Source organism: Malaclemys terrapin, chromosome 10 (assembly GCF_027887155.1).
Source record: "Malaclemys terrapin pileata isolate rMalTer1 chromosome 10, rMalTer1.hap1, whole genome shotgun sequence".
In the NCBI taxonomy this organism is placed as follows: Eukaryota; Metazoa; Chordata; order Testudines; family Emydidae; genus Malaclemys; species Malaclemys terrapin.
This window is the reverse complement of record NC_071514.1, coordinates 87,927,987-87,941,277: the sequence shown is the minus strand read 5'-3', so window position 1 is coordinate 87,941,277 and position 13,291 is coordinate 87,927,987. Positions and strand designations below refer to the sequence as shown.

Below are 13,291 nucleotides of genomic sequence, written 5' to 3'. Positions count from 1 at the left end.
TTAATACAAGTGAAAATTCCACAACCATTTAAGGTCTTTTGCTGACCACAGTTACACAAATATATTGTGACAGTAATAATATTACTATTAATATTTAACACTAGGATATTCTGAATAGCAATAACAAAACAGATGTTTTTAATAATCTGCTATTCAAAAAAGACTAAATAACAAACCCATAAGATGCAGCTTGGGATCTATCTGAATTTAGCAAACGTTCTGTTAAATTACAGTTCTTGACTTTAAACCCTGAGAAACTGTAATTTTCATCTACTACACCCCAGGCCATTATGAAAAGTTAATGGCATTCACATAAAAGTATTATACTTTTACATAAATTTACATGATAACTTGGTCAAACTGTTTTCAAATACTAGAATGAAACTAACTAATGAGTGTATTTTACCTTTATATAATTTGCTCATCTAACAAATTACATTATTATATTCTTACTCAAATATATTTTTAGTGCATCTACATAGTGTTTGTATCACCAGGACAAAACTTCACAAATGTAAATATTCCCCTTGTAATATTTTTTCATTAAAGTACAACTGCTAATTTATGCTGCATATATTTCATTATCCTGGATTTAAAAGTATCACTGTAAAAAAGCGTATCCAATAATTCTTAATTTTTAAGTAACTGAAGTTAATCTGTAAAAAGTTAATAAGACCTTGCTTATAATTCCTCAGGGAATTGTCTTACTGGAAAATAATTATAGCATTTTTTATGTGAATGCTACATGTAGTTCATGTGACTACCTAACAATATTTCCACAAGGTAACAAGCAACACGCTGTTCACTCTGGGAATTTCACTCATAGGTAACATTTCTTTGGTCTATCTTTTTCCTTCAAGACTCAAATTTAGATCTGTCCAAAAGCCAACTCAGCTGCTTCCAGGATATATTTACGTTTTTTTCCCCACAACAATACACAGCGATGTAATAATTCTCAACTTTAATTATGTAACAAACAAATGCTAAAAAATTGAATTCCCCCCAATAATTAGTTGATTTAATCTAAAAAGACAGTATGTGCAAACTGTGCACGTTAATGTGACAATTTACTTTGCCCTTGCTGTTAAAACTCATTTGTAAATTGAAAAGTATCAGCTAGAGATTTAAAAAACCTCCTATTATTACAAAAAGAAAAGACCAAAGAAAAGGTCCTAGGATGATACACAAATGCACAGTAATGTATATAAAGAACTATAAACTGTGACAAGAGTACAGTAACTTCTCACTTAATGTCGTCCCGCTTAACATTGTTTCAAAGTTACGTCGCTGCTCAATTAGGGAACATGCTCATTTAAAGTTGTGCAATGCTCCCTTATAACGTTGTTTGGCTGGAAGAGCAGCGACTTTACAAGGGAGCATTGCACAAGTTCCTCTTCTCTGCCTCCTCCCCCTCCCTCCCAGCGCTTCCCCCACCACCAAACAGCTGTTTGGGGGCACTTAAGACTTTCTGGGAGGGAGGGGCAGGAGTGGGGAAGCGCTGCGTCTCCACTCCTCCTCCCCCCTCAGAAAGTCCTAAGCATGAAGCGCTGGGAGGGAGGGGGGGAGCGGGGATGCGTTGTGTCTCCGTTTCTCCCCCTCCCTCCCAGAAAGTCCTAGGACTTTCGGTGGGGGGATGGGAAGGAGCGGGGATGCGGTGTGCTCCAGAGCGGAGTTGGAGTAGGGGTGGGAAGAGGTGGGCCTGGAGTGGAGCGGGGACAGGAAGAGGCGGGCCTGGAGTATTCCCAGCAAAGTCGGCACCTGTTCTTCTCTGGGTAAGCTACAGCTGCTGCTGCGAAGGTGCTTCCTAGCGTCCTTGCCTGCAGCGGGCTGTGCCTGTGTGGGATAAGCCGGGGGACTTCCCAACCACAGTACAGTACAGTACTGTACAGTATATAATTCCTTTTGTCTGCCCCCAAAAAATTTCCTTGGAATCTAACCTCCTGCATTTACATTAAATCTTTTGGGAAAATTAGATTCGTTCAACATCATTTCACTTAAAGTTGCATTTTTCAGGAACACAACTACAACGTTAAGTGAGGAGTTACTGTAGCACAAAAATATTTCAAAATTTCTTAAGTAATGAACTGAACATTGACACGTATGGCCACATTTCAATCTAATTTGGATTTATTTCACTAAAATCTGCTAAGAATATTAATTAACTATGTTAGCAAAGAGCTAGAGAATGTTGTTGCACATTCTATAATGGATGTAATAAACCACTGTCTGATATCAATTGCATGTTTTAAAACATTTACAATAATTTATTCCTATAATACACCACTTTCTAATTTGGTCACTGATAAAAATTCTTACCTACTCACTTTATTTTAGTCCAAAACGTTGTTAATGTTCAAAAAAAGTCTTTGGCAAAGACTCCACAAGTGTAGAAGTCCATTAATACTCACAGCAAAGCTTAGTGATTCAAAGTACCACTTAAAAAAAATCTAAACTGGTTCTACTTCTATGATAACAGAAAATCATCTTTCAGGAGAGAGAAATATATTGCTGAAAATGAAATTATAGTAATAAAGTATTTCAATATACAATGTTGAGAGAAAATGTTAAAAATTATGTGAAAAATGCATCAGACCGTATTATGAAACTCAACCTTAAAACCTGTTTAAAAATGTTCTACAATTATCTTCAGACTATTGTGTTTGTAAATTACTTTTTAAGAGCTCCTGTTCCAAATGTAAATCCATCATGGGTTTTATCTTCCCTCCGTCATTCTCAAAAGATCTCCATGTTCTCACAGTTTGATAGAACAAGGTAGTGATTATTCTGTAGATTTTATTATTACAATAAATGTAATCATATGTGCTTGTTTCTGCTAACTCAAGGCCTAGTCCAAAGTCCGCATAAATCAATGAAAGCACATTGACTTTAAGGGGCTTTGGATTGGGCTCTGAATTCTTTAACACTGATACAAATCTCAAAAGATATTTTTCAAGATCATAAATACAATTTAGTATATATCTTGTTTCTATTGCAATGCATCTGAACAAACTTCAGAAATAATTAAACTCTTTGCTGGTCATATGAATGCACTTCTTGTTCATTAATGTATTAATTAATAGGAATATACACATTATGTAACACAGTGGTAGGTCATTTGAATGTAAGCTGTACTGTGTCATACCTGTATTTAATAGGAAAGAGAAGTAACACCACAGGTAACTCTTCCCTACAAGAATAGTTAACTTTAAGGAAAGTAACAAGATACAGTGTTAAGATACAATAATTAACTTCTCCTAAACTGCATACTCCTAATCATCAGCATTAAATATGGACAACAACTTTTTTTTTAAAAATCATTACAACAAAGCACCATTGTCTGATAAAATATTTAAATAATTTTAGCGCTAAACCCAAAAGGTGTATTGTATTTATTTATGTAAAAACAAAACCTAGTATCTTTCGTCCATGGCAAGATATTATTTTGAAATTCTATTACAGAAAGTTGAGAATTTTAATTATCATCCAATTGTCCTGTACAGAATTAGGTGGTATAAATTGTTTGCAAACTGTTTCCTTCACGTATTTTGCAATTTTATTGGGTGCAAGGCACAGGCACTTGGTAAAAGTGGCTATGGATTATATCAATTCATGATAGGTAATCACACAGATTAGGAGTTATACAATTGCTTTCATTAAGACTACAAAAATCCAACTTGGGGCAATATGCAAATACACAGTTGTTTAAGAAAACTGGTTTGTTTCACAAAATAAAAAAAAAGTATTTGAATATTTACGCATATGTATCTCTTTCAATGTCACTCTCTGCTAGTATACTTATAAATACTATTAGTCTGCAGTTGACTTAAACTGTAAAAATTCTAGGCAAGTTCTCGTAACTGTTCATTTAGTAACTACTAAAGCCAAAAATGAAATTTAACTATACTATACTATCATAATATGATTTAACAGTAAAACTGATATAAATATTTTAAGTTCACAGTACACACACAAAGCTTCATACTAAATATTAAAAAAATAAATATTAAAACCTAGAAAGCAGGTTAAGCAATTTATAACAATCTCTAACAAAAAACAGTTAGCAAAGTGCTTTTACAGGAATCAAATTTCTTCAAATAACCAAGTAAACAGTAGTGTTAGACTGATTCAGAAATACTGGCAAAGGATTACAGCACACCATAAACATGGTGAGGGGTAAGGTCCTCCCATCAACAAGTATTGTATTTACATGAGTGTCTTACATTAATGCTAATGGGAGGCACGGACATAAATCCCCCATTCATGCATTGCAAGTACATACCTGTAAGAAGTGATTATGCTGTAAGTGAACCTGAGTAGCTTGTGCACCAGGAATATGAGTGGAAAACTGAAAAGGCCAGGTGGGGAAAGAAATAACCACGGAACTTTAGAACTTCATGAATAGAATTCAATATGTAAAGGCAGCCAAACCACATTTCCTATAGTAAAAACAACTAAAATATCTTATAAGGTTAAAATGGAGATCAGCCTAGCACTAGTAAATGGATTAATTACTACAGATATAATTCTTATATAAAATACCAGAACATACAATATATTTAGTTAATTAACATGATTATAAGTACCATGACTTTTCGTCACCATTTCTTTTTTTCGTCTTGCAGTAAGGACATTCCTGTTGTTTAGCTGCACAGTGTTCACAAAGTACATAATGTTGACATGGCTGCAGGATTACACTACGGTCATGTTCTTGGCATACAACACACTTCTTTGAATGAAGTTGGAAAATTACCTGTAGAAAGAAAATTGCTCTCAATAAAAATTCCAATGTGTAATGTCTCACAGTGATTACTGTATCCATATTATTTGATGATAAATTCTTACTTCAATAACACTTAAGAATTTTCTGTTGGTACAATTAATAGCTAGTTCAAGCACCAGAACATGGTAAACAGAACTGAGAATGCCTATAAAGCAATAATGTGTTCAGAAAGGACACAAGTGCAAAACAAGCTGTGGCTCAAATTTTTCCCAGCACAACCAAAACCTGGATAATACCAACCGAAACTCAGGCCAGGTCTACACTACAGACTTATATCGGTATTACTACGTCGCTCAAGGGTGCAAAAAATCCACAGCCCTGAGCAACATAGTTATACTGACCTAACCACCCCAAGTCCCTACTGGGGACTTGGATTAACTACGCTGACGAGAGAAGCTCTCCCTTTGGCATAGGAGCATCTTCACTAAAGTGCTAGAGTGGCACAGCTGCACCACTGTATTGCTAACAGAAGTATTGGGAGCATAAGCTTTTGTGGGTAAGAACCTCACTTCTTCAGATGCAAGAAGTGAGGTTCTTACCCACGAAAGCTTATGCTCCCAATACTTCTGTTAGTCTTAAAGGTGCCACAGGACCCTCTGTTGCTTTTTACAGATTCAGACTAACACGGCTACCCCTCTGATACTTAACACTGTATTGCTGTACATGAAGACAAGCTCTAAAACTGAGAAGACTGAGCATTTGTCCTTTTGAGAGACTGGTCTGCCACTGTGAATATCAACAATTCAATCTGACAAATTTCCTCACAATGCATGTAATTTGCATCAGTCAGAATGGAGACCTCCCAGATACACAACACAATACAAATCTGCTATTCAAGACTTTGGGGAAGCTATTATGTTGGCAAATAAATGTTTGTCACAGCAGAAGGATAAAAAAATAAATCTTTGACCTAATTGTTCTATGTAACTCCAACTGTCTTCCCTCTCACTTTACCAGTTGTAGATCATCATCCAAAGAAGATGAGCTGTGAGGCTGAACTTGGTGAAGAGTGTGCTTATAAGCCACTGTGTTTATAATCTTTTGTTCTCAATTATTAAGTACTGCTAATCCAGAGAGAGTAGTCTATAAGAATAACCCTCTTCTTCCTCAAAGCTCTCTGGAAACTCTGGTTCCACTGATGTCTGATACAAGGCCATCAAAACAAGTTCCCAAAGTAAACAAAACCCTTCTTATCCCCTTTTTACTAGCACTAGTTTGTTTTGCTGATCTGGTCTTCTCCTTGCTAGTGTTTGGTTAAGAACATAAGAATGGCCATACTGGTCATACCAAAGGCCCATCTACCCTGTCTCTGATAGTGGCATGTGCCAGCTGCTTCAGAGGTAATGAAAAGAGCAGGGAAATTTCGAGTGATCCATCTCCTGTCATCCAGACCCAGCCTCTGGCAATTGGAGGTTTAGGGACATTTGGAGCATAGAGTTGCATTACTGTCCATGTTGGCTAACAGCCATTTATGGACCCATCTTCAATAAATTTTTGAATCCAGTTATGCTTTTGGCCTTCACAACAGCCCATGGAATGAGTTCCACAGGTTGACAGGGAATAATGTTGGTTTTAAGTCCACTGCCTATTAATTTAATCAGGTGACCCCTAATTCTTGTGTTACACGAAAGGGTAAATAAACACTTCCTTATTCACTTTCTCAATACCATTTGTGATTTTATAGACCTCTATCATATCCCCACTAAGTCATTTCTTTTCCAAGATGAACAAGTCCAGTCTTTTTAATCTTTCCTCCTATGGAAGCTGTTCCATATCCATAACTGTTTTTGTTGCCCTTCTCCGTACCTTTTTCCAGTTCTCATACATCTTTTTTGGGATGGGGCAACCAGCACTGCTGACCGTATTCCAGAATACCATGAATTTATATAATGGCATTATGATATTTTCTGTCTTATTATAAAGATTAAGATTCTGTCACATGTATTTTTAATAAAAAAGTCAGGGACAGGTTACGGACAATAAACAAAAATTCACAGAAGCCCACAACCTGTCTGTGACTTTTACTAAAAATACCTAGTGGGAGGAGGGACTAACAGTTGGAGTGCTGCCGGGGGCTGACCTCCAGCAGCTGCTCCAGCCCCAAGGGGGCTGACCCAATCCCATCCGCTCCTTCAGACGCTGCTCTGGCTGCCACGGGGCTGACAGCTGCTCCAGCTCTGCCACTGCAAAGAAGTCACGGAGATCCCAGAAAGTCATGGAATCCAGGTAACCTCTGTGACAGAATTGTACCCTTACTTATTATCTATCCCGTTCCTAACATTGTTAGCTTTTTTTTTTTTTGACTGCTGCTGCACAATGAGCAGATGCTTTTAAAGAACTATCCATGATGACTCCAAGATCTCTTTCTTGAGTGGTAATAGCTAATTTAGACCCCATCATTTTGTATGCGTAGTTGTGATTATGTTTCCAATGTGCAATACTTTGCACTTATCAACACTGAATTTCACCTGCCATTTTGTCGCCCAGTTACTCAGTTTAGTGAGATCCCTTTGCAACACTTCACTGTTAGCTTTGGACTTAACTATTTTGAGTAATTTTGTATTGTCTGCAAATTTTGCCGCCTTACTGTTCATCCTGTTTGCCAGATCATTTATGAATACAATGAACAGCACAGGTCCAAGTACAGACTGAATCACGCTTGTCAACACCCTCAAAAAATTCTAATATATTGTAAAGGAAAATCATACCTCACCAAAAGTTGTACTGACTCTTCCCCATGTCATGTTTATCTATGTGTCTGATAATTTTGTTCTTTACAATAGTTTCAAACAATTTGCCTGGTTACGTCTCCATATCCAGTACATTTTCTTTTATTGTCAGATTTTTGAGCCGTCATTCATGAAGACAGTGGCTAATTCTTATTCATGTTCTTCAGAAATTTCAGTGTTAGAGAGGTCAAAGGGCATAAAAATATATATAACTTTTGTTCAGATTTTCTTTAGAATTTTTTAAGTGGAAGTCTGAAATTGTGTTCTGGCTGCCATATCCTCTGTTCAGCCGAGAATTTCATCCAGAAACTTTAATAGTCTTCTTTAGTTACATGGTAGAAAACGAAAAATTGGTTACAGCAGTCTGAAAAAAAGGTTGCTATGTTCTGTTTTCTCAGACATGTAGAAGGTCACCACAGACTTGCAGAAGAAAGACTGCATCTTTAAAATGTAATTGTCATCTGTGATTAGGCCATCTTCATATTGCTAAATTTCAGATTACATATAGAGGCCAACTTTAAAAAAATTAGCCTCTAATTTTGTATCCATGATCAATTATGAGATCATACCACGAGAGGTCAGAAATGAACTAAACTAACCTCGGAGATAATAATACACCACTTGAAAGGAAAGCAATTTCCTGTTTTAAAATTTATATTTACTTTACCATTGCTAGCTGCCCACCTCACCTCTTCCACCCTAGTCTGCATGCAGAGATGTCAGTTTCTAAATAGGAGACTTCACTACACACTCTCCAGATATTTAAAGCTCTTTATTTACATAGCTTATCTTTAGTGCATTGTAGTTAAAAGCATGTTTTAATCTGTTTTTTCTCACTGAAAGGTATCTGAAGTTGCTTGCCGCTCTTGTCACAGCTGAGCACCAAAATAAAAAATATTTATTGGGGAAATTCAAACTATGGCATATTTCAGACCAAAATGGTATTTAGATTTAACATTATATCAGTTTGAAATGAAACTCTGAATCAGAATCTTATATAATACTGTTAAACTGCCTATTTTAACTAACAATATCCACAGTACAGACACACTTACCCCATCTACTGTTTCTAAATCTAAACGCAGTTGGTTTTGTAAAGAATGAAGCTTTGGTAATGGTATCTTTTTTATATCGCCATAGCTTTTCATATGGAGTACTGTAGTGGACAGACACATATCAAATTGTTCCTGCAGCTTTTTAAATTTATTTTCTAAGTCTTCTTTTTTCCGAAGAGCTAGTTTTTTGTCAGCATCTGCCACTTTAGCACGTTCCTTTGCCTCTTGGGCCTCTTTCTGCCATGCATCACATGCCTGGGACAAAAACATTTGCAGAAAGTTATAAAAATATTTTGTAAACTAAAAACACAGGCGTAACTATAAAAGCCCTCAAGATACATGCAATACTTACCTTCAGCTACAATATGATCTTACTGTCCCCATCACTTTCCCTTACTCCCGCCACCCATTGTTTATCACTTCCCTTTGCTTTTTGTCTTAACTTAGATGTTAAGCAAGAATGCCATATCTACTTGTCTATAAGTCTCTATGCACATTTATGGAGCTATATAAATAAAAATAGGAATTATTCAGTTCATAATTTGATGGCAAAAGACAATAAAAACCTCAAAATACAGTATAGTAAAACTATTTATTATCTTTCAACAGCAGAAAAAGTTAGAACTGTTGTGTCCAGTGCAAATATGCCAGGAGATGGAAAAGAACAGAAAAAGCCCTTTACTACCCACCCCCAAATGCACCCGTGCAGAAGCCAGGCAGATGTTGACACTAGCATCCTGAGTGCTAAAATGTCCAGCTACCCTGTTTCCCCGAAAATAAGACAGTGTCTTATATTAATTTTTGCTCCCAAAGATGCGCTAGGTCTTATTTTCAGGGGATGTCTTATTTTTCAGAAATGAAAAATGCCTTATTATCGGTGGATGCCTTATTATCGGGGAGGTCTTATTATCGGGGGGATGCCTTATATTACAACGAGAGGCAAAACTGTAAGTAGGCCTTATTTTCGGAGGATGTCTTATTTTCGGGGAAACAGGGTATGCCCCATAGCCCGAGCCATGTACTAGTTGTGTTCAATCTCACTCCAATCTGACACTAAACTGGGAGGAGTGGTAGATACGCTGGAGGGTAGGAATAGGATACAGAGGGACCTAGACAAATTAGAGGATTGGGCCAAAAGAAATCTGATAAGGTTCAACAAGGACAAGTGCAGAGTCCTGCACTTAGGACGGAAGAATCCCATGCAATGCTACAGTCTAGGGACCGAGCAGCTAGGCAGCAGTTCTGCAGAAAAGGACCTAGGGGTTACAGTGGACGAGAAGCTGGATATGAGTCAACGGTGTGCCCTTGTTGCCAAGAAGGCTAACGGCATTTTGGGCTGTATAAGTAGAAGCATTGCCAGCAGATTGAGGGACATGATCGTTCCCCTCTATTTGGCATTGGTGAGGCCTCATCTGGAGTACTGTGTCCAGTTTTGGGCCCCACACTACAAGAAGGATGTGGAAAAATTGGAAAGAGTCCAGTGGAGGGCAACAAAAATGATTAGGGGGCTGGAGCACATGATTTATGAGGAGAGGCTGAGGGAACTGGGATTATTTAGTCTGCAGAAGAGAAGGAGGAGGGGGGGGATTTGATTGCTGCTTTCAACTACCTGAAAGGATGTTCCAAAGAGGATGGATCTAGACTGTTCTCAGTAGTACCAGATGACAGAACAAGGAGTAATGGTCTCAAGTTGCAGTGGGGGAGGTTTAGGTTGGATATTAGGAAAAACTTTTTCACTAGGATGGTGGTGAAGCACTGGAATGGGTTACCTAAGGAGGTGGTGGAATCTCCTTCCTTAATGGTTTTTAAGGTCAGGCTTGACAAAGCCTTGGCTGGGATAATTTAGTTGGGGATTGGTCCTACTTTGAGCAGTGGGTTGGACTAGATGACCTCCTGAGGTCCCTTCCAACCCTGATATTCTATGATTCATTCCTGTATGCTACTGACATCCTGAAGCAGGTATTGGAGGGTAGACATGCCACCAGTTGCTGAAACAGCAGCAGCAGAGGTAATTGTTGAACATGCTCCATAAAGCCATTCTGTCTGTTTGTGTCTGTCTATAAAAGCAGAATGATTTAAGAGAAGTAACAAGTTGGCTCTCTCTCTTGGCTACTATTGATCAGTCTCCTTCATGCCTCCAGCACAATTTAGACATGAAAAGCCAGAATTCAGGATTAAAAATTTGGTAAAGTGGAATAAAACCCCTAAATTCAAATTACAATTAAAGATGCCTTGGTAAAAATAAAGACAATAAGAAGGTGATTTTATTAGAAGTTATTCAGGAAACAAACCTTAATTTAGTGTCACCATCATTACTGTACCTGCTTTACTTGTTCCCAAGAATCTTCCCATCGTTTTATTTTTCGATTGGCATCATCAAGTTCCTGTCTAATGTGAGCTAATTCACTTCCACTGGTGTTTGAGTTTGTTGAGGGTATAGTACCACTGTTCAATACTGGGGATGGACTAGGAGAGAAACTCCCAGTTATGAAGTCCCAAATGCTCCCTGTAACACCATTTAAACCTGCCAAACATAGGACACAAAAATAAACATGTTGCACACCTCTAATAAAATGTACCACATGGGGAACTAGACAATTAGATAAAAGCACTAAGCAGACAGTTATATTTTTTAGCTGCAAGATATGTAATAACAGTTCCACATATGTTCAGAGATGCAGCATTAAGCAAAAGATTTTTTTTAAAGTACTAAAGCATTCCGGCAACCTCATTGTGTGTGGGTTTTTGTTTGTTTGCTTTCACACAAAGCACAGCCCTGAAATGGGAACAGGAAGACTAGGAATCTGTTTCTATTCCAAAAAGTAGTTGTTGCCCTAAAATCTCATATTTTCAGCTTCAGCTCTCTCACATTCTCTGCTCTGGATTGTAATTCACACTATTTTTTGTAGCTAGAACGTTCTCCAACTAAGGTGCCAAGTGCCCTCTCTTCTCTTTCAAATCCCTCTTTAAAACCCACCATTTCCAGGAATCCTTTGTTCCTTCCTCCATTGACAATAATCTCTCCTCACTTTCCCTTCCCTGAACTTTGTCCTATGATTTATGTTTACTTTTCTGATTAGCCTTAGACTATGTCTAAACTACATAGCTTTTAGCGACACAGCTGTGTTGCTACAGCCATGCTGCTAAAAGTTGTGCAGTATAGCTGCTGTTTGTCTGCTCTTCTGCCAACAAAACGCTGTTCACACTGGTGCTTGTCGTCAGCAAAACTTTTGTCTTTCAGGGTTGTTTCTTTTTTAAACACCTCTAAAAGACAAATATCAGAGGGGTAGCCGTGTTAGTCTGGATCTGTAAAAAGCAACAGACTTTAAGACTAACCTTTAAGACTAACATGAGCGTGCGTCTGACGAAGTGGGTGTTCACCCACGAAAGCTTATGCTCCAATACACCTGTTAGTCTTAAAGGTGCCACAGGACTCTCTGTTGCTTTCTAAAAGACAAAAGTTTTGTTGTTCAATTGCCAGTGTAGACATAGCTAGGGTTACCATATTTCAACAATCAAAAAAGAGGACCGGAGGAGCCCCGCCCTAGCCCCGCCCCCGTCCTGTCCTAGCCCCGCCCCCGTCCTGTCCTAGCCCCGCCCCTTCCACTCCCTCCCACTTCCTGCCCCCTCAGAACCTCCAACCCTCCCCCCCACTCCTTGTCCCCTGACTGCCCCCCAGGACTCCACCCCCTACCTAAGCCTCCCTGCCTCTTGTCCCCTGACTGCCCCCTCCTGAGACCTTCCCCACATCCTAACTGGCCCCCTAGGACCCTACCCCCTACCTGTCCCCTGACTGCCCCAACTCTTATCCACACCCGCACCCCCTGACAGCCCCCCCCAGAACTCCTGACCCATCTAAACCCCTCTGCTCCCTGTCCCCTCCCTCCTGGGACCCCTGCTCCTAACTGCCCTCCAGAACCCCACCCCCTACCTAAGCCTCCCTGTTCCTTATCCCCTAACTGCCCCTTCCTAAGACCCCTCTCAACTGCCCCCCACGACCCTACCTCCTACCTGTACCCTGACTGCCCAAAACCTTATCCACCCCCCCCCGAAAGGCCCCCCCAAACTCCCGACCCCCCCTCCCGCTCCTTGTCCCCTGACTGCTCCCTCCTGGGACCCCTGCTCCTAACTGCCCTCCAGAACCCCACACCCTACCTAAGCCTCCCTGTTCCTTGTCCCCTAACTGCCCCCTCCTGAGACCCCCCCCACCTGTACCCTGACTGCCCAAAACCTTACACCCCCAACCCCCAGACAGCCCCCCCCCGAACTCCTGACCCATCCAACCCTCCCCCCTGCTCCCTGTCTCTTGACTACCCCCCCCACCCCAGAACCTCCCTGCTGCTTCTCTGGCCCTCGGCCCCCTTACTGTGCTGCAGAGCAGCGCGCTCAACAGCGGGGGAGGGGCGCAGGGTCAGAGCTCCAGACGGTGAACGGCCGGCGATCTGAGAATGCAGGGAGGGAGGGGGAGGGAGAGAGCGGAGGGGAGTGGTGTCAAGTTTCAGGAGAGAGGAGGGGGGAAGTGAAGGAAGGGCTCGGGCTCTGGCTCTGGCTGTCGGAGCCCCAGCTGCTTTGTAAGCCGCGCGCACGCTCTGTATGCGGGGGGAGGAGGGGAAGTCCAGACATTGACAAATTCCCCCCGGACGCTATTTTTAACTCGAAAAAGCCGGACATGTCCGGGGGAATCCGGACGAATGGTAACCCTAATATAGCCTTAGATAGGAAGCTCT

General features: G+C 40.0%; 1 protein-coding gene across 4 annotated transcripts in view; it reads right to left on the bottom strand.

Annotated features, from left to right (window-relative positions):
* The window catches only part of UNKL (unk like zinc finger), a 142,027-nt gene that overhangs the window by 219 nt on the left and 128,517 nt on the right, over nt 1-13,291 (bottom strand). For 3 of the 4 annotated variants that reach the window (XM_054041504.1, XM_054041505.1, XM_054041506.1), the window contains 3 exons: nt 10,886-11,088; nt 8,565-8,819; nt 1-4,750 (listed from right to left, as the gene is read on the bottom strand). The exon at nt 1-4,750 is cut by the window's left edge and continues 219 nt beyond it. In XM_054041504.1, the coding sequence (XP_053897479.1) occupies nt 4,574-4,750; nt 8,565-8,819; nt 10,886-11,088 (635 nt within the window). In that variant the 3' untranslated portion in view covers nt 1-4,573. The remainder of the gene's footprint in view (nt 4,751-8,564; nt 8,820-10,885; nt 11,089-13,291) is intronic. The other variant, XM_054041508.1, reaches the window with a different exon arrangement.